The sequence below is a fragment of the Nothobranchius furzeri genome, chromosome 5 (genome assembly GCF_043380555.1).
Source record: "Nothobranchius furzeri strain GRZ-AD chromosome 5, NfurGRZ-RIMD1, whole genome shotgun sequence".
In the NCBI taxonomy this organism is placed as follows: Eukaryota; Metazoa; Chordata; class Actinopteri; order Cyprinodontiformes; family Nothobranchiidae; genus Nothobranchius; species Nothobranchius furzeri.
The window spans coordinates 12,683,833-12,709,311 of NC_091745.1; the positions used below are offsets into that span (position 1 = coordinate 12,683,833).

General features: G+C 44.7%; 3 protein-coding genes across 4 annotated transcripts in view; 2 read left to right on the top strand and 1 right to left on the bottom strand.

The window, feature by feature from the left end:
- Positions 1-25,479, top strand: part of LOC139069967 (uncharacterized) — a 474,557-nt gene that overhangs the window by 85,465 nt on the left and 363,613 nt on the right. The window lies entirely within an intron of this gene.
- The window catches only part of LOC107395278 (gastrula zinc finger protein XlCGF8.2DB-like), a 36,323-nt gene continuing 19,616 nt past the window's right edge, over positions 8,773-25,479 (bottom strand). For both annotated transcript variants that reach the window (XM_070551452.1, XM_070551453.1), the window contains exon 3: positions 8,773-10,325. In XM_070551452.1, the coding sequence (XP_070407553.1) occupies positions 9,526-10,325 (800 nt within the window). In that variant the 3' untranslated portion in view covers positions 8,773-9,525. The remainder of the gene's footprint in view (positions 10,326-25,479) is intronic.
- LOC129154829 (uncharacterized) lies at positions 16,979-23,905 on the top strand. Its single transcript, XM_070551464.1, has 3 exons — positions 16,979-17,036; positions 17,136-17,193; positions 20,936-23,905. Exon 3 carries the CDS (start codon positions 20,949-20,951, stop codon positions 21,600-21,602), a length of 654 nt encoding a protein of 217 aa, XP_070407565.1. The 5' UTR covers positions 16,979-17,036; positions 17,136-17,193; positions 20,936-20,948; the 3' UTR covers positions 21,603-23,905.

Sequence of the window (25,479 nt, forward strand, 5' to 3'; positions counted from 1 at the left end):
TCTTAGCCAGCTTCCCCTTATTGCCACCCATTTTGGGAGCGAAAATGTAGTACCAGGCCTCATCACCCACCTCGAGTTCGGAATGTGAGGCTTTCTTATCGTAATAAGTTTTTCTGCCTTCAGACGACTTCTCCAGAGATGCCTGTGCGAACGAGAATGCTGCAAGCAGGTGAGTTCTCAGGTCCTGCACATATTGGTCGCTCGTACACGTCGGGGCTGTGTCGGCCTGAACTCGTCGATACAGCAGGTGAAGCGGTAGGGCCATTTGTCTGCCCGTCATCATTTCAAATGGGGAGACACCTGTAGACTCGTGAGGGGTAGCCCGTATGGCCATGAGGACCAACGGAAGCTTCACATCCCGGTCTTTGTGGTTAGCTGACACGTACTTCTTCAACATGCTGATAACTGTGCGGTTCACCCTTTCGACTTGTCCAGAAGACTGGGGACGGTGGCTAATGTGGAACTTAGCCTTGACACCCAACAGTTTCCACAGATGTCTCATCACTTCAGAGGTGAAATGGGTACCCCTGTCCGAGTCGACCCGCGTGGGCAGACCGAAGCGGGCAAAGACGTGATTCATCAAGAGGACCGCTGTCGTCTTCGCCGTGTCATCAGGTGCTGGCAAACATTCGACCCATTTGGTGAATGCACAGGTGACAGTCAACATATATCTACTTCCCCTGGTGGTTTTGGTCAGAGGCCCCACCCAATCGAATTGCAAGTCCGACCATGGAGTGGTCGGCCCTCTTTCCTGTAGGGGAGCTCTGCGCGTAGGGTTGGACGGCTGAAACTGACAACAAACCAAGCAACGCTCGACGTGGTCCGAGATGTCACGACGCATCCCCGGCCAATAAGCAACCTGGCTCAGGGCACCGAACGTGGCCTTGACACCTTTGTGACCGGCGGATGGAGAGTCATGAGCCTGCGTGACCTTGGCCCTCCTTAGCGGCTTTGGTGTGACAAGGACGGGCGGCAAAGGAGGCTTGGCGGCGTGCATCAGCAGCCCTTCGACCATCCTCAGTGTGGAATGCACGCGAAAGAGAGACCGAAGCTCAGGAACGGAGTCAAGCTCGATGGAAGTCGGTAGCTGGGTTTTAGGATCAGAAATGTATTTGATCATCCTGCTGATAGCAGGGTCCCGGGATTGAAGACTGACAAGATCGGTATCCGAGCAGGCAGGTCCAACGGACACCGCACCTTTGGTTGGGTCCGAGGTGGACGCCTTAGTGACCTGAGCTCGAGTAACAACACACACCTGGTGTTGATCAGGGAAAGACCACACCCGTCCCTCAAGCCACCTGGGGTCGAAAAACCACAGGGGACCCTTGGTCGCGCCCCGCTTGGCCAAAGAGTCTGCGAGATCGTTCAACTCCTTTTCAGGACTGGGTGCGCAAGAGTGGCCTTTGACCTTACGCCAGTAAACGTGCATGTCAAGTGCAGTCATCAGAATGTCACATGCTCTGAAGAGTGCCTCATGTTTGACGGGCTTCCGGTTAGCGGTCTGGAACCCATTGCTCTTCCAAGATGGGAGATGACATAGGAAACTTAGACGCGTGTAGTCCGAATCAGTGCAAATCACTAGTTTACGGAAGCCACGGTCTCTAGCGCCACGTAGCACGATCACGATCCCCGCTACTTCAGCAAACTGTGAGGTCCTCTCACCCAGAGAGTAACATTGGGACTCCCTCCGGTCACCGTCCACCCAGACGACACCCACGCCCGCTCCAGGCGCAGGACCGTGCCGAAAAGCACTGCCATCTACGTACACGGTTGGCAAATCCGCACAGACTGACTGGTCGTAGTAGTGGTGGTTGTGGTTTAGAAGAGTCTGAGGGGGGCTGGGTGGCGGTACTGACGCGATGGCATCGTCCGAGCAGTGTTGGCACGCAGCCAAACCCATGCCAAGAGGGCTACGTCGGTTCTGGGCGTAGCGCACCTCGATGTCGAAGCTTTGAAGAGCCAGCAGCCATGACGCAATCCGCGAATTGGTCACCACACCATCTCTGATGCGCTGACTGTTAAGGAAGGTCACCGGCTGGTGCTGTGTCTCAATGATGATTTTCTGGCCGCCAATGTAGTTCGCAAAGTACTTAACTGCCCACATGGTGGAAAGCAAAGCGTTTTCACAGTCTGAGTACTTCAACTCAGGCCCAGACAAGAGCTTACTAGCATAGGCTACCACACGCCTGTCGCAGTCGTGAATTTGGTAGAGACCAGCACTCAAACAGTGAGCTGAGAAACCAACCTCAAGGTGGAACACCTTGTCACAGTCGGGGAGCGCCAAGCACGGAGCCGAGCACATCACGGCCTTCAGGTCATCCATGGCCTGCTGGTGCTGCTCTGCCCACTCGAATGCCACATCCGTCTTCAACAGATTAGTCAGAGGTCGTGCTATGTCCGCGTAATGTTCCACAAACTGACGCGAGTAGTTGCAGACCCCCAAGAAGCTCCGAAGTTCGAAGACGTTTGTCGGAGGGGTGATGGTGGCAATGCCCTGAATTCTGCCAAGTTGAGGTTGCACTCCCTGTGGTCCCACCAGGAGGCCAACGTTTTGAACTTGCGACCTGCACCACTGTCCTTTGGCGAGAGAGATCTTTGCACCCGCCGCCGCGAGCTGACCCATGACATGGTCCAGCTCGGACAGGTGGTCATCTAATGTACGCTGACGAACAAGAATATCGTCGACATAGATGAGGGTCCCTCGCTCTCGAGCATCGGGGCAGGCTTTGTTCAAGAAGATGTTGAACTCAGCAGGTGAGTTGGAATAACCAAAAGGACACCAGGTGAAGGTGTACTGCCAGTTGGCAAAGGAGAAGGCAAGTTTGTGTTGGTCCGATTCGTGGACGGGAATCGTCCAAAATCCGGACGCAATGTCAAGCGTGGAAAAGTACCTAGCATCTTTCACTCGTGGAAGCTCCTGCTCCAGGCGTGCCATAGGCCACTTCGACAAGGGAACCTGTTTGTTGAGTTGCCGGTAGTCAATGGTTAGTCGCCACTTACCATTAGGCTTCAGTACCGGCCACAACGGAGCCGAGTAGGTGCTATTGCAGGGTCGAATGATCCCCTTAGCCAAGAGGCTGTCAATGATTTCCTGGACTGGTCTTTGGGACGCCAGGGGAATCTTGTATTGCCGCACAAATGTCGGCGGTGCATCTGGCCTTGTAGGAATCTGGACTTCATGGATAGTGGTCAGACCACAGTCTAAGGAGTCAAGAGAAAGAAAATCCGAGTACTTCAGCAACAGTTGTCGTAGTTTGTCTCGCTCGACCTCGTTGGTGAGAGCATCAGCTTGGTCTATGACATTCTCAATCTGGGACAGAACTTCAGGGGGCTTTCCGGGCGGCTTTGAGAGTGGTGGTGAGCCCGCAGTCGCGGCCTCACCCGAAAGGCTTGCCACAGAGTAGTGGAAGTCCTTGTCAGGTGGCGGCTTGTACGGCTTAGGCTTTTTCACACGCGCAAACAGTTCCCCGGACTTGTAGCTGATTTTAGCGTCCAGGTGCCGGAGACAGTCCAACCCAATGAGCATGGGAAAGGGCATGTTCTCATCGATGTACATGGGGTGTTTTAAGGACATGGCCCCTATCGAGATGTTCACCTCAGTCTTCGAAGACGCGGTTCCTGGAGCGCCACCGAAATCAGTGAAAATCATCGGGCCTGTAATGAGGGGGGGGGGGGGGTGAGAGGCCCTCCCCCCTTTTGTCGTACATGCTGTTGTAAAAAACTCTGCTCATGAGCGTAATGTCCGCACCTGTGTCCAGCAACGCGACACAGCGATGTCCCTGATTTACAGTGACCTCAACTGCGGGCCTATCAGACCCCGTCCTCATGACCAGAGTTGCTAGCAAAACTTTGTCAGTCACGGCGATAGCGGTACCGGGGTCGTCGTCCATGGGTGCATCGCCTAACATCGCCACTGATGGAACGACCGGTGAGGTGTTTTTGCTTTCCTTGGAGGTGTTGTTGTTTTCCTGCGAGTCAGAACCTGTGAAAACATCAGCCCGCAGCATCCTCGTCTCATCCGGCGGCGTCTCAGCCAAACACGGGGTTGCTGCCTGTGTCGCCTGAAAATCACGCATAAACTGTTTGACGTCCTCGCCGTCTTTCTGAAGAGCGCAGATCATGTTCATCATGTTCCTCATCTCAATCATCACCGGTAGGATAGCGCTTTGCATCGCCGCCTGAAGTTGTGATGGAAATTGCATTGTTTCCTCCGAGCCCATCTTCCAAATTAGTAATGTGTTCTTTAATTTACTAATTTCCCCAGAAACAACCTTACCTGTAGACTTATCAAATAATTAGTTACAGGGAAGCTTGGCTTTTGAATGAATATTCTGGGCAAAATCGTTTAGTAATGCCAAAAATAATATTCTCTTTTGACCTACCCAAGATGGAGGGTCGAGCTACGTGTCGGGTTACCTAAGATGGCGGATCGCCGCGCATGCGCCGTCCGTCACTCGGCGTTTATCCCGGTAGCAAATCGCGGTGTTACACACCGGAGCGGTTGACAAGAATCACCGCCAACTGAACCGACTGTACTTTGTACCGGAAGGTTCAGCAGAATTTAGGACGCAGAATCGCTGCGTCAGAATGGTTTTGACAGCTTATCGGAACGCGTACTCGGGCCAAACAGAGGTTGCTAGTTAGCTCTCCGGTTAATGCTAGCTATTGTCTGGAGCTACCAGCACAAAAAATGCCAGATTAACCAAATGTCTTCAGCGACGAGGTAATTAGGGACTTTAGCGACTGCACTCTGGTGTGCAGATGCGGTCCGCGGTCTCTAACCACGGCTTACAGTTTATAATATTAGCGAGTTAAGCTAACGATTATGCTAGCGCGGTTACCGGAAAAGAATAGGCGCTGATCAGTCACCGCACCGAACGGAAATTATTCCGACGGGGAGTAAAATCTCCGATTTTACAAAAAATGTTCACACAGTGTCACAAACACAGCGACAAACAATAAAACAGACAGTTTTCAACGTACCAAGACAGGAAAAGTATACCTTCACATGTAGGCCTCAAGATGGCCGCTCGCCACGTCAGCTTTAAGGTGTTTTGATGAAACAGCGCCTCCTGTGGAGGGTGATGAATGTGCACCCCCCTTCAAGATAAAAGCTGTCTCTAAGCTGAAGGAGGAAAGGCTCGCCTTTTCCTTTCTCTGAACTCACACCGAACAAAAATCCCAAATATGTCTCAAAATTGGCTGTGCCGATATCAGGCTAAGCTCGCCAAAATGTAGTGATTTGAAGTTGTATATTTATACACTGTAATTAGATAATTTAATTATCTGATTTTGTATATTTATACACTGTAATTAGATCTAAGTAATCAATCAGAAGTGGTTGTTTTTATCATCAGGGAGTTTACTTAAACACTCTGTATTGACTGAGAGACAAGAAAAGAGAGAGAGTTGGGATCGTTTAAGAATCTTTAATTTCTATAATTATAAATTCTTACAATCTACCAGGACTATCTCAATGATGAATGCATATGGATTTAGATGTTTCGTGTTGTGTGTGTGTGTGTGTTTTGTTCAGAATCTCTAGGCTGACGTAGCGAATCTGGTTTGTTATGACAAGGCTACCACGAGGCTTCAGAAGCTGATGACATGAGCCGCCATACTGCCGTGACCACGTACAGTAGATGGAGTCTCCCGTGTAGATCAGGAATTGCCAGGTCCTAAGACCTCGGTTGTACTGGAGCTGGTGGAACAGCGGTCGCAGCACTACAAAGCCCGTCTGAGGATAGCTCCGGTAGTAGTCGGCAGGCGTCAGCAAGTTCACTCTTATTTTGAAGGAATGTCGTCTCGTGGATTCAAACGACGGAAATCTCCAGCTTGACAGTTCTCAGCTCAAAATAGGAAATACAGCTGGCCAGCCTGTACTCCTCTTTGCGGTGATGGATTGAGAGCTGGTTGAAAACAATGTTGAAAGTATGATGTAACTCCTTGGGAGCTCGGATCGAACAGAGCTGATGTTAACGTGGAACACTTAACGTGGAACTGAATATAAAATGGCGTTGCCTTCTTTTATATCTCCTAATTGTTTACCAATCTTAGTAAACCGAATTGGACACATTAAGTAAACATCCCAGATTCTCTCTACGACAGACGAAAGTTCTGATTGGTTGAGAATAATGTGTCATGCGTTTCCATGGTAATGTACTGTACATGGTGCCACATTTCCACACATTCGGTCTCCTCTTGAGCTGCTTAATGCCATCTACAGGATGCAATTACAGAGCATTTTTGGAGAAGTTTGTATTGGACTGAGGATATTTTACACACTACCTGTGACTGTTGCTGGGGGGTGAACAGGCTTTTAGCAAACTGAAACTGGTGAAAAATTATTTGAGATCAACAATGTCCCAGGATGGAGTGAACAGCCTAGCTCTTCTTTCTATTGAAAGCCAATTAGCCAAAGGATTGGACTTTAAAGATCTCATAAGTGATTTTGCTAACATGTAGACCCGTCAGTGGGCATTTACTGGAAAATAAATTCCAGGATTTTTGTTTGAACACATTGTTGGCAAATAAAAATAATTATATGTGAAGTCTGGGCATTTCACTTTTATTATGCTGGCATTTGTATTTGCTCAATATATAGGTTAAACTAAGATCATATTTATTATCTTGTCTTATAGCATGACAAAAAATGTGTAAGAGAGATATTAAGTAATTGAGCATGGGGGCCCACCTAGAAGACTTGTACCTAGGGCCCAGAATTTGGTGCTACGCCCCTGGGTGGAACCAGTCCTTTTCAAGTTTGGACAGAAGCTGGACAGGGGAAAACTTGACAATAGCACACAAAAATAAAAGCTAATTAAGTACAATTATTGGTAGCGCTTTCTTTTACAGTCCTCTAATTACTTAGTACTTACATGGTAATTACTTAGTAAGTTAGTGTATTGTTTCTGAGTTCGTCATTGTCTTCCTCCGCTTATCCGGGTCTGGGTCGTGGGGGGCAGCATTCCAACTAGGGAGCTCCAGACCGTCCTCTACCCGGCCTTCTCCACCAGCTCCTCCAGCAGGACCCCAAGGCGTTCCCGGACCAGATTGGAGATGTAACCTCTCCAACGTGTCCTGGGTCAACCCGGGGGCCTCCTGCCGGCAGGACATGCCCAAAACACCTCCCCGGGGAGGCGTCCAGGAGGCATCCTGACCAGATGCCCAAACCACCTCAACTGGCTCCTTTCGATCCGGAGGAGCAGCGGTTCTACTCCGAGTCCCTCCCGAATGTCCGAGCTCCGCACCCTATCTCTAAGGCTGAGCCCGGCCACCCTATGGAGGAAACTCATTTCGGCCGCTTGTAACCGCAATCTCGTTCTTTCGGTAATTACCCAAAGCTCATGACCATAGGTGAGGATTGGGACGTAGATCGACCGGTAAATCGAGAGCCTGGCATTCTGGCTCAGCTCCCTCTTCACCACGACAGATCGGCTCAGCATCCGCATCACTGCAGACGCTGAACCAATCTGCCTGTCGTTCTCCCGATCCCTCCTACCCTCACTCGTGAACAAGACCCCGAGATACTTAAACTCCTCCACTTGAGGTAGGACCTCTCCCCCGACCCGGAGTTGGCAAGCCACCCTTTTCCGGTCGAGAAACATGGTCTCAGATTTGGAGGTGCTGATCCTCCTGATTCGGAGTTGAAGAATGTTTCTGAGTTCTTAAATTGTTATTACCATGTAACTCAGGTTCAATTCTAGTTTTTATTTTTATTAATCATTGCTAGTATATACTGCTTTACACAATAACTACACTTTATTACAAGTATTCACTTTAATTACACAATAATACACAATAAAACAGCACGGAATAGGTATACATATAAAATACATATAGAATAAATTTAACACAGTACAGATGAAGACCTAATAGAGCACAGATGCAAGGATAGGTTAATGGAAGGCATCATGAAAAAGTTTAGTTTTTAATCTGGATTTAAAAATGGAAATGGTGGGAGAGGTCTTAATGTCTATTGGAAGACAGTGCCAGAGATTGACCGCATAGCAGCTAAAGGCAGCCGCTCCGTGCTTGATGCGGGCTCTGGGTTGTACCAGTTGGGATTTATCTGCTGACCTAAGTGATTTTGAAGGGTGATACGTTTGAAACATCTCTGCTAAGTACGAGGTCGTTGGCCATTTAATGATTTAAAAGTAAGTAAAAGGTCTTTGAAATCAATCATGTAAGTTACTGAAAGCCTATGTAGATATTTTAAGATTGGTGTGATGTGATCATTTCTTTTGGTTCTGGTCTCTTGCTCTGTCTCTCTGCTCTGTGTAACGCACAGCCTTCAGACCTGCGGAGAAAAAACCTACAAGATGCAGAAAAAAAAGGATAAACCTCCAACCTTAATATTGTCAGCAATAAACCAGCAAAACTTAACTTTCATGACCAAAAAAAAAAAAACCCCATTAAGATTATTCAGTAAATCAGGAGAGCAGGAACAAGTCTTATTTCTGATTTTACATTTTTTACTTCAGTTCAAACTATTTAGACTTTTGTGTTTTCATCACATTTAGCTTGTATTTTATATAAAATATCATCAGCTTTACAGGTTAGCTGTTCCTGTGTGCTTAAAAAGTTATGTTACTAACCTTCTAAAAAAATTACCAAATCATTCACATGAAGTAGATTTGTTATTCATTATCTGAAAGTATGTGATTAGTTTAAAAAACTAAATATGTTTTGTTCAATTTGGTTTTCAGAATGTCACTAGTTTACTTATACTTTTAAAATATACATATACTGATGTACTAAAATACAGATAAATCAACTTGTGAATACAATGCATGTTAATATAGTAAGTATAGCATGTTTAACATAAGCACATTCACACATGGAAAGTATCTATGTAAATAAATCATATGGCAGTAACTCTGCTGTACTTTGATTGTGTAAAAGTAGCTCACGGGCCAAAAAAGGTTGGAGACCCCTTCAATAGATCGTTCAGCCCTAGTGGACGCTTAGATGATTGTTTAAAGTTTTCTTTCAGCGAAATCTTCGTCCACAGAGCTCACACACAAAATGGTTCTGTCCTTTATGGACTCTTTTGTGACTTTTAGATTGATCTTTTGGGTAAATCTTTTCCACCAAACTCACGGGCGAAAAGCCAGTGTGGACTCTCATGTGTCTGTTTAAATGTGTCTTTTGGCTAAATCTTTTTACACAGAACTCACAAGCGAAAGGCTTCTGTCCTGTGTGGGTTCTCATGTGACTGTTTAAATGTGTCTTTTGGCTAAATCTTTGTCCACAGAGCTCACAGGTGAAAGGCTTCTATCCTGTGTGCTCTCAAGTGACCGTTTAAATTGATCTTTCGGGTAAATATTTTCCACCAAACTCACAGGCAAAAAGCCAGTGTGGACTCTCATGTGTCTGTTCAAAGTTATCTTTTGGCTAAATCTTTTTACACAGAGCTCAAGGGCGAAGGGCTTCTGTCCTGTGTGGACTCTCATGTGACTAGTTAAATGTGTCTTTTGGCTAAATCTTTGTCCACAGAGCTCACAAGCAAAATGCTTCTGTCTTTTATGGACTCTGTTGTGACAGTTTAAACTGATCTTTTGGGTAAATCTTTTCCACCGAACTCACAGGAGAAAAGCCAGTGTGGACTCTCATGTGTCTGTTTAAACATATCTTTTGGCTAAATCTTTTTACACAGAGCTCACAGGCGAAAGGCTTCTGTCCTGTGTGGACAGTCATGTGACTGTTTAAATGTGTCTTTCGGCTAAATCTTTTTACACAGAGCTCACATGCGAAAGGCTTCTGTCCTGTGTGGACACTCATGTGACTGTTTAAATGTGTCTTTTGGCTAAATCTTTTTACACAGAGCTCACATGCAAAAGGCTTCTGTCCTGTGTGGACTCTCATGTGAATGTTTAAATGGGTCTTTTGGCTAAATCTTTGTCCACATAGCTCACAGGCAAAAGGCTTCTCTCCTGTGTGGACTTTCATATGAATGTTTAAATTTGACTTTAAGCTAAATTTCTTTCCACAGAGGTCACAGGCGAAAGGCTTCTGTCCTGTGTGGACGCTTGTGTGTGTGGTTAAATTAATCTTTTGGTGAAACCTTTGTCCACAGTGCTCACAGGCAAAATGTTTCTGCTTCATGTAGACTCTCGTGTGTTTGTTTAAATGTGTTTTATGGCTAAAGGATTGAAACCGGGCAGCATCAGTCTCCTTATTCAAATGGAGATGCTCTCCCTCCATACTAGGCCAGAGTTTCTCCTGTTCCTCCTTTGTGTGGAGAAAATCTAGGTGCTGGTGGTTGACACGAGCACTCTGTTCTTCTGTAGCTTCTTCTTTAACCGCAACCACCTGTTGAAAATCTGTAGGAAACACAGAAACATATTATGTGAATTATAGACAGCTATAACTTTGTTTTCACACATTATGACAGTTGTTATTTCTTTAAACTGACAGTAGAATGAAATGTATTTACAATTGGAAATTGAACTTTGAGCCTCTATAAATCATATGAGCCTTAACCCTCAGGCTTCACTTTAATTTTCATACAAAAGAGTCATTAGAGGACAAAAATGTCCGCTTGTAAAAGTGGCTATAAAAAAATGTATACATTAATGTTTTTTTACTTTTTTTTTCATAGATCTGTTGAACAACTTCAGCCCTGCTCAAACATAAAAAAATTCAACAATTTAGAGGCCTTTAACCCCTGAAATGCCAGTTTGAATACACAAATTCATTGATGTAATTTATGAAAAAAAAACCACTAAAACCGTTGATGTAAATTATGCAGAAAAAAAAACACTAAAACTGAGTTATTTTCTAAAAAAGACATTTTTTTTTTGCCAGGGGTGTTCAGTACAAATCAAGTCTTGATTATGTTATGAAATATCTAAGATTTTGAATTTTTTGCACTTATAGTTTTTATATAGCTACAGATTTAAAATTTACTATACACTCAAGCCATTAGAGGACAAAAAGGTCCACTTTTAAAACAGCTTTAAAAATGGTCCAGATTAGGGCTGGTCGATATGGACCAAAACTTATATCTCGATATCTTTTAGCTGAATTCCGATATATGATATATATCGATATTTTTCCTCCTAACCCCAACAGTATTGACTCATATCACCGATTATACTGTAATGACTCAGAGTCTCTGGTTGCTCATTTATGAGTATTATTTTCGGGCTACTGTCGCCGTAACCCACACCTTACAAACTCTTAACTTTTTCTACAGAATCGCTCGTAACGGAGTATTTACTTGCATAGCAAACCAGAGCGGAAAAAAAAATGGAACAACATTTCTCACACGTTGAGCTCGCCTTCAAAATAAAACAGTAACCCTGTAGATTACTATTCAAACCCTTGCAATATATTTGAGGTAATTTGGCCACTACGGCTTTCTGTAGTTGTTTCCTCATTACACAGGGGAGGGAGGGGTTTGGCTCGTCTCTCCACACAAGCAGAATGGAAAACAGAACTCAGTTGACGTTGAACGTCCACAAATAATTAAATACCAGGATGCCAAATGCGAAGTTTAGAGCAGCACTTTTACCCAGAGGCTCTCAGATTGGACAAACTTGTAAGAATACATGTAATAGCCGCTTAGATACGGAGCAACATGTCACTAGCATAGCGGCTAATTGCTAGCATAGCAGTTTGACCAGTTATATCGATATAAAGATATAAAGTCATATATCTTGTTTTAAAATTGTACCGATATTTTAAAAATATTGATATATCGCCCAGCCCTAGTCCAGATTAATATTTTTTTCTGCTTTTTGGGACTATATCTTGGGATCAACTTCAGTTCTGATAGAAAAAATTCAAATATTGATCAAAATTTTAACCCTTCATATGCCAGTTTGATTATGTGATGCTCATTTTTCATGAAAAAGGCAGACAAAAGAGGAGATATTTTACATAAAACATATTTTTAGTGACTGAAATAACTTTTTTAAATCAGCCTTGGATATGTCAAGAGTCTGGCAAAATATCACATTTTATGCTTTTTTAGTTTTTGTGTAGCAGCAGATTTAAAATTTACCACCCTCTTGTGCCTGTTATGGACAAAAACGTCCCATTGACTTCAATGCAAACCACAGTTTTTGATCCTGTATTATCTGCATCAAATATTCATGCTTTCTGTGATGTAATGGTTTCATTTTGGACAAAAGTAGTCAAATTTATGATTTTTACTGTTCACCACCAAATTTAATCATGTCTCCATATGTTGCCCAGGCGAGAAAGTTCACACATTTCTGTGTGTGTGTGTGTGTGTGTGTGTGTGTGTGTGTGTGTGAGACAAAGCATGTACCAGGCTCTGCTTCTGAAAACACCAAAACCATAAAGAATCCTAAACTTCCAAGATGCTTATTTTATATTTGTGATAATATAATAATAATAACAACAACAACTAGGGATGGGTACCTTTGACATTTGAATCGATTCAGTACTTATTACCGGTACCTAGGAATCGATGCCGGTACCAATTTAAGATACTTTTGAGTAGGGCCCGACCGATATATCAGCCGGCCGATATTATCGGCCGATATAGGGGTCATTAACACTATCGGCTATCGGCCAAAAAGACAGTCGATATGGCCGATATTGCGCTACCTATCCGGCAGATGGCGCCAGCTTTATGAACTCATGTTGTGTGGCTCCATTCCTCGGGGGGTGGAGCCACCGTCACAGCACACATACAGCGGGGCAGCAGAAGCGATTTGGTCAAGCAGAGAGGACGGTGATGAGGAAGTAGGAGGTAAATCTTCAGTTTTAAGCATATTTGTTGTGTCAGCGGTAAGTTGAACGGTAAAATAAGCAATGACAAAAGTATGTTTCCCCTCAACATGCTTCCTAAGTTTATTGTGTGCCTTGTGGCCTCGTATTGAAAAGTTAACCTGAAAAAATAAAATAAAACTGCTGCAGCATTACGCTCTATGCAGAGCTCACACTGCTTCCCCTTTAGTCATGCAGGGCAGTAAGTAAGTAACATTGGCCTTTTTCTGGTAGACATTCTGGAATATTCTCAGACAATTTCCTCCGCTCTTCTTCAGCAGTCTTTTCAAACTCACGCGGTTCACCCACGGCTCGTGAAAAAAATAGTGCAGACGCCGAAACGATCGCTGCACTGCGCGGGCGGAGCGCCGGCGCGCAGCGCTTCTGCGGCCCATGTGGCCTATAGAATAGGATAACAAGGGCGACGAATGAAGGCGGTCCCCGTTTCGCGGCGCTTCGGCGGCACAAGACCGTTGTCGCAGCTGAGGATGGGCGAGGGGGGTTGGCAACAAAGCAATGAAACGCTGTGCAGGGAGTCCCCCCTCCTCTCCCTACCTGGGAGAGGAGTAGGGGTGGTAATATGAGGAAAATAAACATTCCTCTCTACAGTAGAATAAATCTATTGTATTTTTTCAGTCTTATATTTTACATAAGGCTTATACATTGCCACATACTAGTCATTTAACGTATCTTATTTTTATTTTCCTAATACTGTCGGCTTTGGAAAGGATCAAAACACAAAAGCGTAAAACTCCACAGACTCAGAAAACAAAAAACTTGAATGTTAGATTTATACTGACTGAGTTTGTGTGTTCTGTTGTTTTTGAGATTGCAAAATAAATCTTATTTGCATTACTTGGAAACCCTAGTGAGTTATTGAGACAGTTCTTTGGTGTGTAATATAGAAATAAGTTAGCATCAAAAAGGCAGAGAATGAAGGGTTTAATCTCAAGAACATTTGTATTTATTTCTTTTTTGTGAGGGAGATTTATCGGCCATTATATCGGCTATCGGCCTTGGTTAAAAAATTTTATATCGTATTGGTCCCAAAAAAAGCATATCGGTCGGGCCCTACTTTTGAGTGTTTAATATTTCAATTATCTTTTATAATAAAAAAAATTTCTCAATATATAACCATGTGTGATAAATATGATAAATAACATACAACTGTTTGTATTTTAACATTGTCCTTGTAGTTTTATAAGCTGATAATTAAACTGAAGCAAACATGTTTACTGTGAACTAAATTTACTGTGTATCTTCATTCCGTTTGCCATCCTTTTTCTTTGATTTTTCCTACTGGGAAGTTAAAATTTCCAAGGAGAAAGCGAATGCACCATTAGCTGATAACAATAGTGACAATGGAAGCTAATCTATCAAGCTAACGTTATTGTAAACAGTTTATTTAGCTGCAGGAGCAGATTAAAACGATGTTGCCTCACACTTAGATCGTTGTCGCTGGTTTCATCTTCACCCAATCACCCGTCGCATTTAGTAAGTGAAGTAGGGCTGCAACATACGATTATTTGGATAATCGATGAATCGGATGGGGTCTCGACACGATTAATCGATTAATCTGATTACATGGGGACATTTTTAAAAACTGCTAGGGAAACGTTATTTCTCTCCTTCCTTCACTTTATTAAACACAACATTATTAGAAAACAGTTCAATAGCAGAAAAACAACATGCCATCACCTAAATTGTCTTATAAGGTGTATAGACAGAGACCCTAAGCTACACCTATCTGTGACCTAAAATGGTTGGTCCAAGTTAAACAGCTTAAAGAGCAAGTCAACCCCTACCAGAGTCTAACTCCACTCCCACTTCATGTTTGAAAAATGAAACACATGCTGTTGCCTGGCAGACCGACAGGGCGGAGCCGCTAACAAACACACACTCAGGCTCACGACAGCATTGTGACATCATAATGTACCAGTTTACATCATAGCATACTTCTTAGGCAATAGCGGTGGCAGATTTAAATTAAAATACAGTGCAGAGTTTTTACCTGACAGTGGCACAACACTGCCAGTTTTAGGCAGAATATTTAAATTTGAACTAAGATGCACTGAAGTGCCAAATTATTGACGACACGTGTCTGCAGCACGATTAGACACTCGTTTATTTAGTTTATCAGCAAAAAAAAAATGTTTATTTGGGGGTGACTTGCTCTTTAAGGGGAATTCTCATCTGTTTTGTTTGATCTCATCTGTAGACATTATAATTGGGGATGTCAAACAACTAATTTTTAAATGAAATTAAAAATAGGCTGTGAATTAATCAAAATTAATCACTATTTGCAAAAATGACTGAAAAAATACCAAATAAAACAAAAGTAAATGAATGCCATCCTTCTTGTGATGATGCCCTGGGCAACAGCCATAAAGTCACATCAAGAAATGCTGCTGATCATTCCAATGATCCCAAATAGACTCACATTAGTCCACATGAAAGCAACTGAACCCAAAAATATATTAACCAGTATATAACTGCACTCACACAACACGCCTGCAGTGAGAGTTAGTACTTCTCCCTCCCTTTTAAAAACGTTTTCGCTTCTGAGGACATTGTGGTTAGAGCTGAGGAAAATAATCAAATAATCGATGCATCGGGATGCGGACATAAACTATTCTGCATCGTAGAAGAGTACGCCATAATCGATTATGGTGGAATGTAGTTTTGTTTTTTTAATGGCGGCACCAGTGCAGATCCAAATCTGTCAGAGTGAGTGTCCTCCACATTTACCAAGTGGTTCCACCTTAATGTGGTACTGCAGGGCTGAGCGCTTGAGTTGTAACCTGAGACCGAACCGGAACCGAATCAGCCCGACCGGTTCTGTTGGATTTGGGGCGTGAATTATGTTAATTGAGCGGGTTGTCATGCGGCGCGCTCCGCTCGCTCTATCAGCGACTGAGAGAGAGAGAGAGAGAGAGAGAGAGAGAGAGAGAGAGAGAGAGAGAGAGAGACTGTCTGCTCACACGAGAGGATCGGAGGACGCCCCTCCAAACCGATGCTCCAAACATGCATTATTATTTTCATAATTTAATTATTTTTTCTCCTGGAAGCGCTCAGTCAGACCAAGTGTTGTAAAGCTGGGAGATCCGGTCTCGGGGGAGGGGGCGGGGTCAATGACGGCGGCTGCAGCGTGATAGTCTGTCTCTTTTATTTAGGGACGCGGAGAAGTTAAAAGGAGAGAGAAATAGAAGAAAGAAGTTCTTGTTCCACTTTATTCTTTTGTTTCATGATGATAAACTGATGTTAAATTCAGCTTAAAGAGAAGCTGGGAGGAAGCTTTGGTGCATTTTAAGTTACAGGAGGTCTTGGCTCCTATCTGCTCCTCCAGAGACAGCATGGACATGAGGGTCACATGGTGAGGGTCCCACAGGACAGGTTAGTGGAAAGGTTTGTAGTTAGCTGGTTAGTGAAAGAGATCCATCAGCAGGGTAATCTAATCCTAATCCAGCCCACAGCCTTCTGCTGGTCTTATTAGAAAGAATAAAACACACATCTTAAATATTATTGGAAGTGTAGAATTAGTTTTATGTTTTATTGTTTCTGCATCAAACAGAACTTGATTCATTCTCCAACATTTCAGAAACTAACCACTGGGTTCAAATAAAATAAACCAAGTCAAACATTTCATTTGGTGTTATTTCTGACACCCTTCAACTGTGGCATAAATATATGACTCTAGAGCTGCTCAGAGACATTAAACACTCATATATGAACCCATTATGTATGTTGAACAAAGATTTTCGATTTCTCCAGACCTGTTTTATCATATAAAAGCAGTTCTGAATTACATCTCAATCTGTGTGTTGATGTAACCAGGCTACAGAGTTCAGAAAGAGGTCTGTGTGTAAAATGTGTGTGCGTGACTTGACTCCTGATCTCCTGATGTCGTAAATAATGAGTGTGTTTCACTAATCTGCTATTCATGGCAAATATATGTTGTAGCTTTAGCCTTTTACTGACTTTTATGATGTAGTCCAGGATGTGATAAGAATTTCAGGGACACCCATGTCTGGAAATTGTTTATGGTTGACTTCCTTTGATCTGAGCTGGAGAAGAGGAAGGAAAAGGGGGGGGGGGGGGGACCTCCCCCATCTGACTGATGACCCACAAAGAGGAAGGGAGCTGGGAGGAGCCTCAAGGCCGAAGAATGCTTCCGAGGCGGGAGTTGTCATGGAGACGGAAGATGGGCGAGAAGGGGAGTTGTTGTGTTGAATAAAAGAGGGGGGCCCGGTTGGTTCGGGGCTGGAGAAGTTCTTGGGGAGTTCTGAGTGAGAGTCTGTACCTGTTCGGTGTTTTTGACCCGCTGCGTCGGGAATTTGGAATATTTTTTTACTTCATCATATAAAATAAAAACTTTTGTTCCTTCTTATAAGGAGCTTTGAAACGGATCTCCTGCCTGGGGTCTCCTTGGTGTCGCGTAACCGCAGAAAGGTGAGGTGCTGGTTACTTTTAATCCCACTCCAAGAGGTTAAAAACTTAGCTTAGAGTCTTTAACCTGGGCATAGTATAAGCTGCAGGTGACTGAGGTGTGTTTGGGTGTGAACAGAGTCTTCCTTTGAGCTGCTAGAAGTGTGTGTGCCAGGATTTAAATTTAGGTTAAAGATGATCGCTGATTAGCTCACATTAGTGTGCAGGTCGACTGGATGATCACGCTCACGCATAAATAGAAGTACAAGTCAACCCTGAGACGTAGTGTTTATTAAAGAGTCAGCTAGCTTGGGAAGATGGCTTGTAAAATGGCGCCCGTAATGTGGGGCAGTGATTTCGCAGTTGTGTAGAAAGAAGCCTGTTTGTGAGCTTAGAAAGTCCAGAACTGGGAGATTCTCCGCAAGGGCGGACAATTTGTCCCCAAGGAGCCGGCTATATGGGTCAAGGGGCCGCTTAGGGAAGCCTACGAGTTTTGATTCTGAAGTCCAGTAGATGGAAGTGTTTTGGAACGCCCTGGTCCGATTGAATCGGTTCTGTGGGAGTGCGTTCCCTCCACCAAGTGCACACGGCGCGAGGAGGTTTTGTGGGAGCCTCTTAACAGATTCTCACACGCAGGAAAGTGAGTGGCCTCGTAAAAGATTCTCACAAAATAGAATTAAATCGCAGGTTGCAATTCCTGACCTCGTGGACGTAATCCGGGGCAGAACCGCTAAGTTGCTGCTGGTGTGTGTGCACGAACACCCTGCCTTTAAAGGACAACGATTTTGATGCGAGGTGATCTTTATGAGTAAAGATACTCGTGTAACTGAGGGAAATTTAGGGATGGCTGCAGTAAGCAAACATGGTTGCTTATTCCATGCCTGTGCCGAAAGATGCTAGTTGGCTGTGCATTTCAGACTTGGTGGAGCTTGTGCAAAATAATCTGTCTGATTTTACTCATCCAGCAAGCCTTGCACCAGATCATGATTTTCAGGTGGTGGTGAGAGGAGCTGTTGTAAATGTGGATAAAGAAATGGACAGGATTGTTCAGGGAGCTTTGATTGACGAGCAACAGAAAGCCCTTCTCAGACAAGAGCTGAAAACTATTAACTTTGCCAAAAATAAGAATGAGTGTGGATTGTACAAAGGTGAGCCATATGTAATCAGAGCTACCCCTCCCCCACGTGTGCCTCAGAATCCATTAAGGAGGGGGATGGAGGATTGGAACGAGTTACTTGGTGACTCAGGACATAAAGTTTCTGGGTTATCAATACACTCCTGAGGGGAAAGAGGTAGATGCGACAGTTTTTGAAAACATCACGCTGCCAAAAACCCTGTTACAGCTTGAAGGAGTGCTGGGAAAGCTGTTTTTTTTTTGTTGAAAATATACAACAGCTGTCAGAGAAAATGCAGTCTCTCCAGGCCTTAAAGCGAGGTCTGAGGAGCAGACTGGGGGGAAGACTGATAACTAATGACCGTGTGCTCACAGAGGAAAGTGAGTGAGGTCATTGAGTTTTGTAAAAACAATCACTGTGCTTTGGAGCACAGAGACACAGGAAAAAACACAGAATGACGTTATGGCATTCTGGGCATGGATTAAATATGTACATAACAAGAAGACCTCTCAGAGAAAAGGGAGGATTGCAGGTTCTGCTCAGACAGCAGAGCTCACAGCTGTATTAGAAGCTATGGTGCACCATGTGCGAACACATGGGAAATCTCCTGCGCTGATCATTACTGACAGCGAGTGGGTGTGTAAAGGGGTGAACAGTGAACTTCCCACGTGGGAGAAACATGGGATGACTAAGGGTCAATCTGGAGGCCCTGTGAAATTTACAGACGAGTGGGCTTTGATCGCTAACTGTCTGAGAAAAGGTAACTTCCAAGTTCGACACCAGCCGGCTCACACACTGAGTGACACCTCCGTTGCCAGAGGAAATGCTGAGGTGGACAGGCTGGTTCAGGCCAGGATGGTGAGATTGGTTTTGCATGACAGTACAGAGTCTGACCATGACCTGGTGAAGAAGTTGCATGAGACTTTGGGACACCCTGGCTTTCAAAGGCTGAAGAAGTGGTGCTTGCAGAATGCAGTTTGCATTCCCCATTTGGACTCTGTGCTGAGAGATGTTAAATCACACTGCGCTCTATGCTTAGAGCTGGGCAAACAACCCACAGAGAAAGTGGTTGGTGACCGTATTGGTCCAGAAGGTTTGACCTCTGTCTCTTGTGACATTGGAGAGCTAAAGAGAACACGAAGGGGCAAGAAGTATTTCCTGGTGGTCAAAGGAAACAGGGGGGAGAGTATAGGAGGTATGTTTCCTTTGCCCAATATGACAGCAGGAAAGATTGCAGATTGCCTAGCGAGAATCCTGGTGTGTTATCCACAGATCAAAGCTATCAGGATGGATAATGCACCACATTTCAAAAATAAAGTTGTTCTGGAGCTGCTGGAGAATGAAGGACTAATAATCCAGTGGTCCATTCCTTACAAGCCACACACAAACGGAGTGGCTGAGAGAGCAGTTTGCACCGTTAAAGAGGCGATAAAAACCTTGAACTTGAAGGAATGGGATTCTCCAGGAGCAGTTCTGGCTATTAATAAGGCTCTATTAGAACAGCCTTTGAGACAAGAAACTGCTAAAAACACACCCTCTGTCTCTCCACAGAGAGAACAAGAGAGAAGCTTCCTGCATCAAAGACCCCAGGATGGAAAAGTTGAAAAGATTGAGGGGAGCCAGGAAGGAAGCACAATCAGATGTGCAACCCCTAACCAAAGGACAGTCTGGCTTGGAGACTGTAAGGAAATGGGTCCCACTAAATGAAGGTGGAATTGCATCTCCAATATGGCTGTGGAGTGCATCAAGTTCAGGGGGAATTACATTAGGTAAAGTACAAGGGCAAAGTTGTAATGAGGAGTGCTTCAGCTGGTCAGTTTATAGACCTGGAGCATGCGCAAACTGTGGCAATGAGGTTGCTGAGATAAAATGGGAAGGCCCGAGATTTCTTAAAGACAAAGTTCTGAGAAAAAATCCTTCACCCACAAATGCTGTGGAATTACATGGTGTGATAAAAGTGGCATGGTGCGGAGATTGTTGGATGAGTAAAGCAGGCAAGACCAGGATTGGTCGTTTGGATCATCATAGTGTTGATGAATCTAGAAAATGTTGTAGAGTGGACAAAGGAAGACTCGCCAGTTGTTCAAGTTCATGTGGGGTGCGAATTTACCCTGTGGTGCTGCTGGTGCCTGAGATGAGTTACCTGTCAGGCTTGACATGCTCCCAGGCATATTGGGAGAATTGCTTTAAAGAGATAGTGTGTACTAGAAAGGGAGGGAGTTTGAGTGGAACTTTCTCACCTTGGGGAAAGGTGCTGTGGGAAGCTACTGAACCACAACTGTGTTGGAGAGACAGGCGAGGCAAGTTTCCTCTAACCACTGACGAGTGGGAAAGGAGACAGGTCCGTCATGAGACAACAGATAAGGATTGGTACACCTCAGCTACTGTACCAACATGTAATGACTTGTCAATAACCAGAAGTCAGACGCAAGTGTTAGTTAAAACACAGAAAGGCTGGAGGAAGCTGGATGTCTAGAGAGACTCACTTAAGAAAAGTGAGGGTGTTTTGATAGCAGTGAACTTGGAGTGGGATCGGCACGCGGAGACCCCCAGGCTGTATAAAAAGGACACCGTGGCTGCGCCAAGGCCACGGGTGAATTAAGAAAATGTATGTGATGAAGCTCTCTGCCTAATTTTCCTCGTCTCTACAGGCAGCAGAGATTCATGGACTCCTGCGGAGAGTGGGAGGAAGAGGAGGTAGATCGACCCCTCCCACGACCTCCTGATAAGACTTGCTGGGAGAGTTGGAGAGGAGGTATCTTATGTTGTATCGGCTTATTAATCTGTGTGGTAGCGATATCTTTTATCTCACTGCCTGTTTCACGAGTTGTAACACTCAAAACCACGGCTGTGGTTAAAGGGTGGGTTCACAAGAGACCAGGAACCCTAGACCTACCTAGAGTGTCGTGCCTGACTCCTCATGAGGAGAACTTTAATGCCACTCAGTGGATGGAATATTGTAAGGCTGTTACACAGGGCTGTCCAATCCCTGATCCAGGCGAAGCCTGTACCCTCACATCTACCGGCTGGCTGATGTGGTTAGAAAAGCTCAATAATGTCACCGACAGCCATAATTCTACTTACGGGCTGTTAGGATGGGAGGAAGGAAAACTTAAAGTGTGGGACTACGCAAATGATGTGCAACCTGTAGAATGTATTACTAAAATTTACCATTTTGGGGTGCTAACTGTCTGGGGAGAATATATAACTGGTTTTGACAAGGTTTCTGATTGCATGATATTTAGACTCCTTGCATTAGAGAATGGAACTGTTCTGGTTCCTTTCATTTTCCTAATAGAGCAGGGAAATGTTGGTTAAGTGAAAGGGCTAGAATGTCTGATTGGCAATTTATCCAAAAGGGTTTTAAAATTATAGGCCAAGGATTGACCCTGGGTGTCAGGGAGGCTGTTACGGTGGTCGCTCAAGGGGCAGTGAGTGTTGCTTCCTTGGTAATCTCTGAGTTATGGTTTTACGCCAAGGTCCCCTTGATCGTAGGAGGGGTGCTGGTGATGTTATCTGTATGTGTTAAACTCATGCATCTTTTGAAGTGTTTTGCCAGCTGCAGCAGGAGATCTGCTAATCTACCCCGAGAGGAAGAGGAGGAGCCTCCTGAGTCAATTAGACTGAGACCACGTGGAAGACAGGCACTCAGACACAGAGCTGTACACAGGTATCATCTTCCTTGAAGAGAAGCTCTGAGGTGAAATGGCCCATGCAGGAACTCCACGTGAGGTATTTGGAGAAGCAGATGAGGATGTGCTGCTTACCTCGGTGAGACTGTCTCTACTGGCTAATCTTACCGGCGGGACGTGCTAATATTAGATGCACAAGAGGCATAAGTGAGGACTCTTGAAGTGTTGATGTGATAACTTTTACTTAATGCATGATGAGAGAATGTTGGTACATCCTGTTACCTGATCAGGATGGAAAGGCCCACTAATATATTGTGGTTATTAGTTTGCATGCTGTAACTTGTATATTCCTGCTGGAAAGCAGTAAAGACCTGTGGCCTGCATTAGAGGTCTCTGGGATTTTTACATACCTATTAATGGCATGTTTGATATCATTATATGAATGTGTTGTACTAACAGAATTGATCATGAGAAGTGTCTGGTTTTATTTTGTGAGAAAGACCTGACCTCTTGTTCACAGAGGAAGGTAGAGTACTGCTGACCCCTAGTGGGGTCATGAAGGTCGTGCATGAATGGAGCCAGAGCCAGGGTCTGTTCATTGTCTCTTTGTGTGTTCTCATAGGTCAATGAGTCAGAGGATTTGCTGACTGACCCAAACTCTCAGGAGATGCTGGAGCTGCCACCCAGTGGACAGAAGCCGCTGGTGAACAGGCGACGTCAGCCTGGTGTGATGCAACCCAAAAGTTTCCCTTTACGGGCTGGTAGATAATAGACCCGTGAGACTAAACCCAAATGGCCTTTGGAATGCAGATGTTTGGGAACGTATTGTGTTAGTCTCTGATGGTGATAGTCATAAAGGAACTCGAGTGACCAGGAGGGAAAAGATTCTTCAGAGAATTACACGCTCGACTCTGATTAAGCATTATGATTGTGTCAGACGTGATATGTCGCGGGGCCAGACGCGCATGCCCTGCTTACTCTCTCATTTCAGGGAAGGCGATGTGGATTGGTGTTGGATTAGTACACCCTACAAAGACTACGTACAGGAGTGCGAAGAACCAAGGCGTGTGGTCAGAATGCAGCCATCACCTGCACAGGTGGACGTTCCGATGCAGGAAATGAGCCATCCGGAGTTCGATCTGCGTCAGCAGCTTCAGACCGCTCCGTCTGTGTGCAATCCGGCTTTACAAGTCCAGGCCATGGTGCCACCAGTGATGAAAGCAATAAATCCGCATGTTTGCTTGTGTCCAGGAAATTTGAATATGCAGTATTTTCCACAGTTCCAGATGATGCCGGTGAACTCAGCCTGGTTCCAAGGGGGGTGTTGAACAAAGATTTTCGATTTCTCCAGACCTGTTTTATCATATAAAAGCAGTACTGAATTACATCTCAATCTGTGTGTTGATGTAACCAGGCTACAGAGTTCAGAAAGAGGTCTGTGTGTAAAATGTGTGTGCGTGACTTGACTCCTGATCTCCTGATGTCGTAAATAATGAGTGTGTTTCACTAATCTGCTATTCATGGCAAATATATGTTGTAGCTTTAGCCTTTTACTGACTTTTATGAAGTAGTCCAGGATGTGATAAGAATTTCAGGGACACCCATGTCTGGAAATTGTTTATGGTTGACTTCCTTTGATCTGAGCTGGAGAAGAGGAAGGAAAAAGGGGGGGGGGGGGGGGGACCTCCCCCATCTGACTGATGACCCACAAAGAGGAAGGGAGCTGGGAGGAGCCTCAAGGCCGAAGAATGCTTCCGAGGCGGGAGTTGTCATGGAGACGGAAGATGGGCGAGAAGGGGAGTTGTTGTGTTGAATAAAAGAGGGAGGCCCGGTTGGTTCGGGGCTGGAGAAGTTCTTGGGGAGTTCTGAGTGAGAGTCTGTACCTGTTCGGTGTTTTTGACCCACTGCGTCGGGAATTTGGAATATTTTTTTACTTCATCATATAAAATAAAAACTTTTGTTCCTTCTTATAAGGAGCTTTGAAACGGATCTCCTGCCTGGGGTCTCCTTGGTGTCGCGTAACCGCAGAAAGGTGAGGTGCTGGTTCATAGGCGTCATTTTAACCGGGGACGCCGGGGACATGTCCCCGGCAAAATTCGTGATTGGCAGCTGTGTCCCCCCCACTTTAAAAAATGCCTGCTGATGAGGATTTTTGTTTTACCAGCTCAGATCTTATACCAGGGGTCGGCAACCTGTTCCCATCAAAGAGCCATTATTACCCGTTTCCCACAGTAAAGAAAACACCGCAGCAGCCGCAGCGTTGCGGGCGGGGCCTACCCTCAGACAGCAGAGCGCTGCTCACAACAGGTGACAGCAGCCGGGGGCATCGCACCCGTGGGGGACAACACCCTCACTTTTCCAGCTGTTTTGCTCACCTCCACACCAGTCTGGTTTCTTTACGTAGCACTCACTCTGTTTGCCTCATCTCCTTCACCTCCCAGCCGATGTCGGGTTTCCAGGAGAGCAGGAGAGGGAGGGACGGAAGAGCTCGACTGTATTCATAATTTTACATCTTGACATTAGCTGTACAAAGTCTGAGTCTGATCAAGTTAAGAACAACAATTTGCAGAGGTTTATAACTGGCGCGGCGCCAGGTTTTCATTTTTGGGTGGGCAACGGTAATTTTGGACGGACCTTAATAAGCAGTGACTTAAGTGAAGCAGGCAGGTCGCGCTAGAAAATTTCGTTTAAAAAGACATCATAAATGTTTTCCCCCGTCATTTTTATTTCTAAAATATGAAGTAAAAACTCCCAATTTAATTTTCATTCATTTGTCATTAATATGTAGTCTACAACCGTGCGTTAAGTGGACCATCTTCCAGTAAACGCAAAGCATCCAGTCCACCTCTCCAAATGCGTAAAATGTGCATCAGCCGCTAGTTAGGCGTGCCGCGCACACCATCAGCTGATCAGCCCAGACAAAAGCAGAGCAACTAGAGAAAGAATAGAGGATGATTGTGTCTGGATGTGGATGGAGATTACATTTTACATCAGCCTGATCATCATTTAAATACGTAAACCATCACCTGTCTTCTAGTCCACGCTATCAGCATTATTTTAATTGGTGTGTGTGTGTGTGTGTGTGTGTGTGTGTGTGTGTGTGTTTTCCACTTCAAACACTGGTCTAACCAACCAGACCAGCGTGTCCAGTAACATATTAATGATTAACCCCAGAGCCACGCGCACTGCACTGTACTGACTGTAAATGAGGGGGAAACTATTTAATCGGATCCTTTACTTTTCAACATGGTTTAATGTGAAGTTTCATTCAGTACAAACTTTAGTTACACCCATCTAACGAGACAGAGCCTGGATTTGTATTCTGAACAGTTTAAACATGTTTGAAACGGAGACATGCGTGATGCGTCTAAAATTCGCACCTGCTCCGCTATTATGGAAATTAAACTAACAAGATGAATAACATGAACTTATTTTAGGCACAGACAACATCCCCCACACTTTTGAAAAGCATGCAACGCGCCTGGTCGCTCGTGTACGTCTTAATTATCTTTCATTAGACGATAATCAATAAAACGATTTATATAAAATGGATCCAGAAGTTG

Bases quoted from the DNA above. Each gene is read 5' to 3' on its own strand.
- LOC129154829 (XM_070551464.1), top strand. From the start codon at position 20,949: ATGGACTCCTGCGGAGAGTGGGAGGAAGAGGAGGTAGATCGACCCCTC.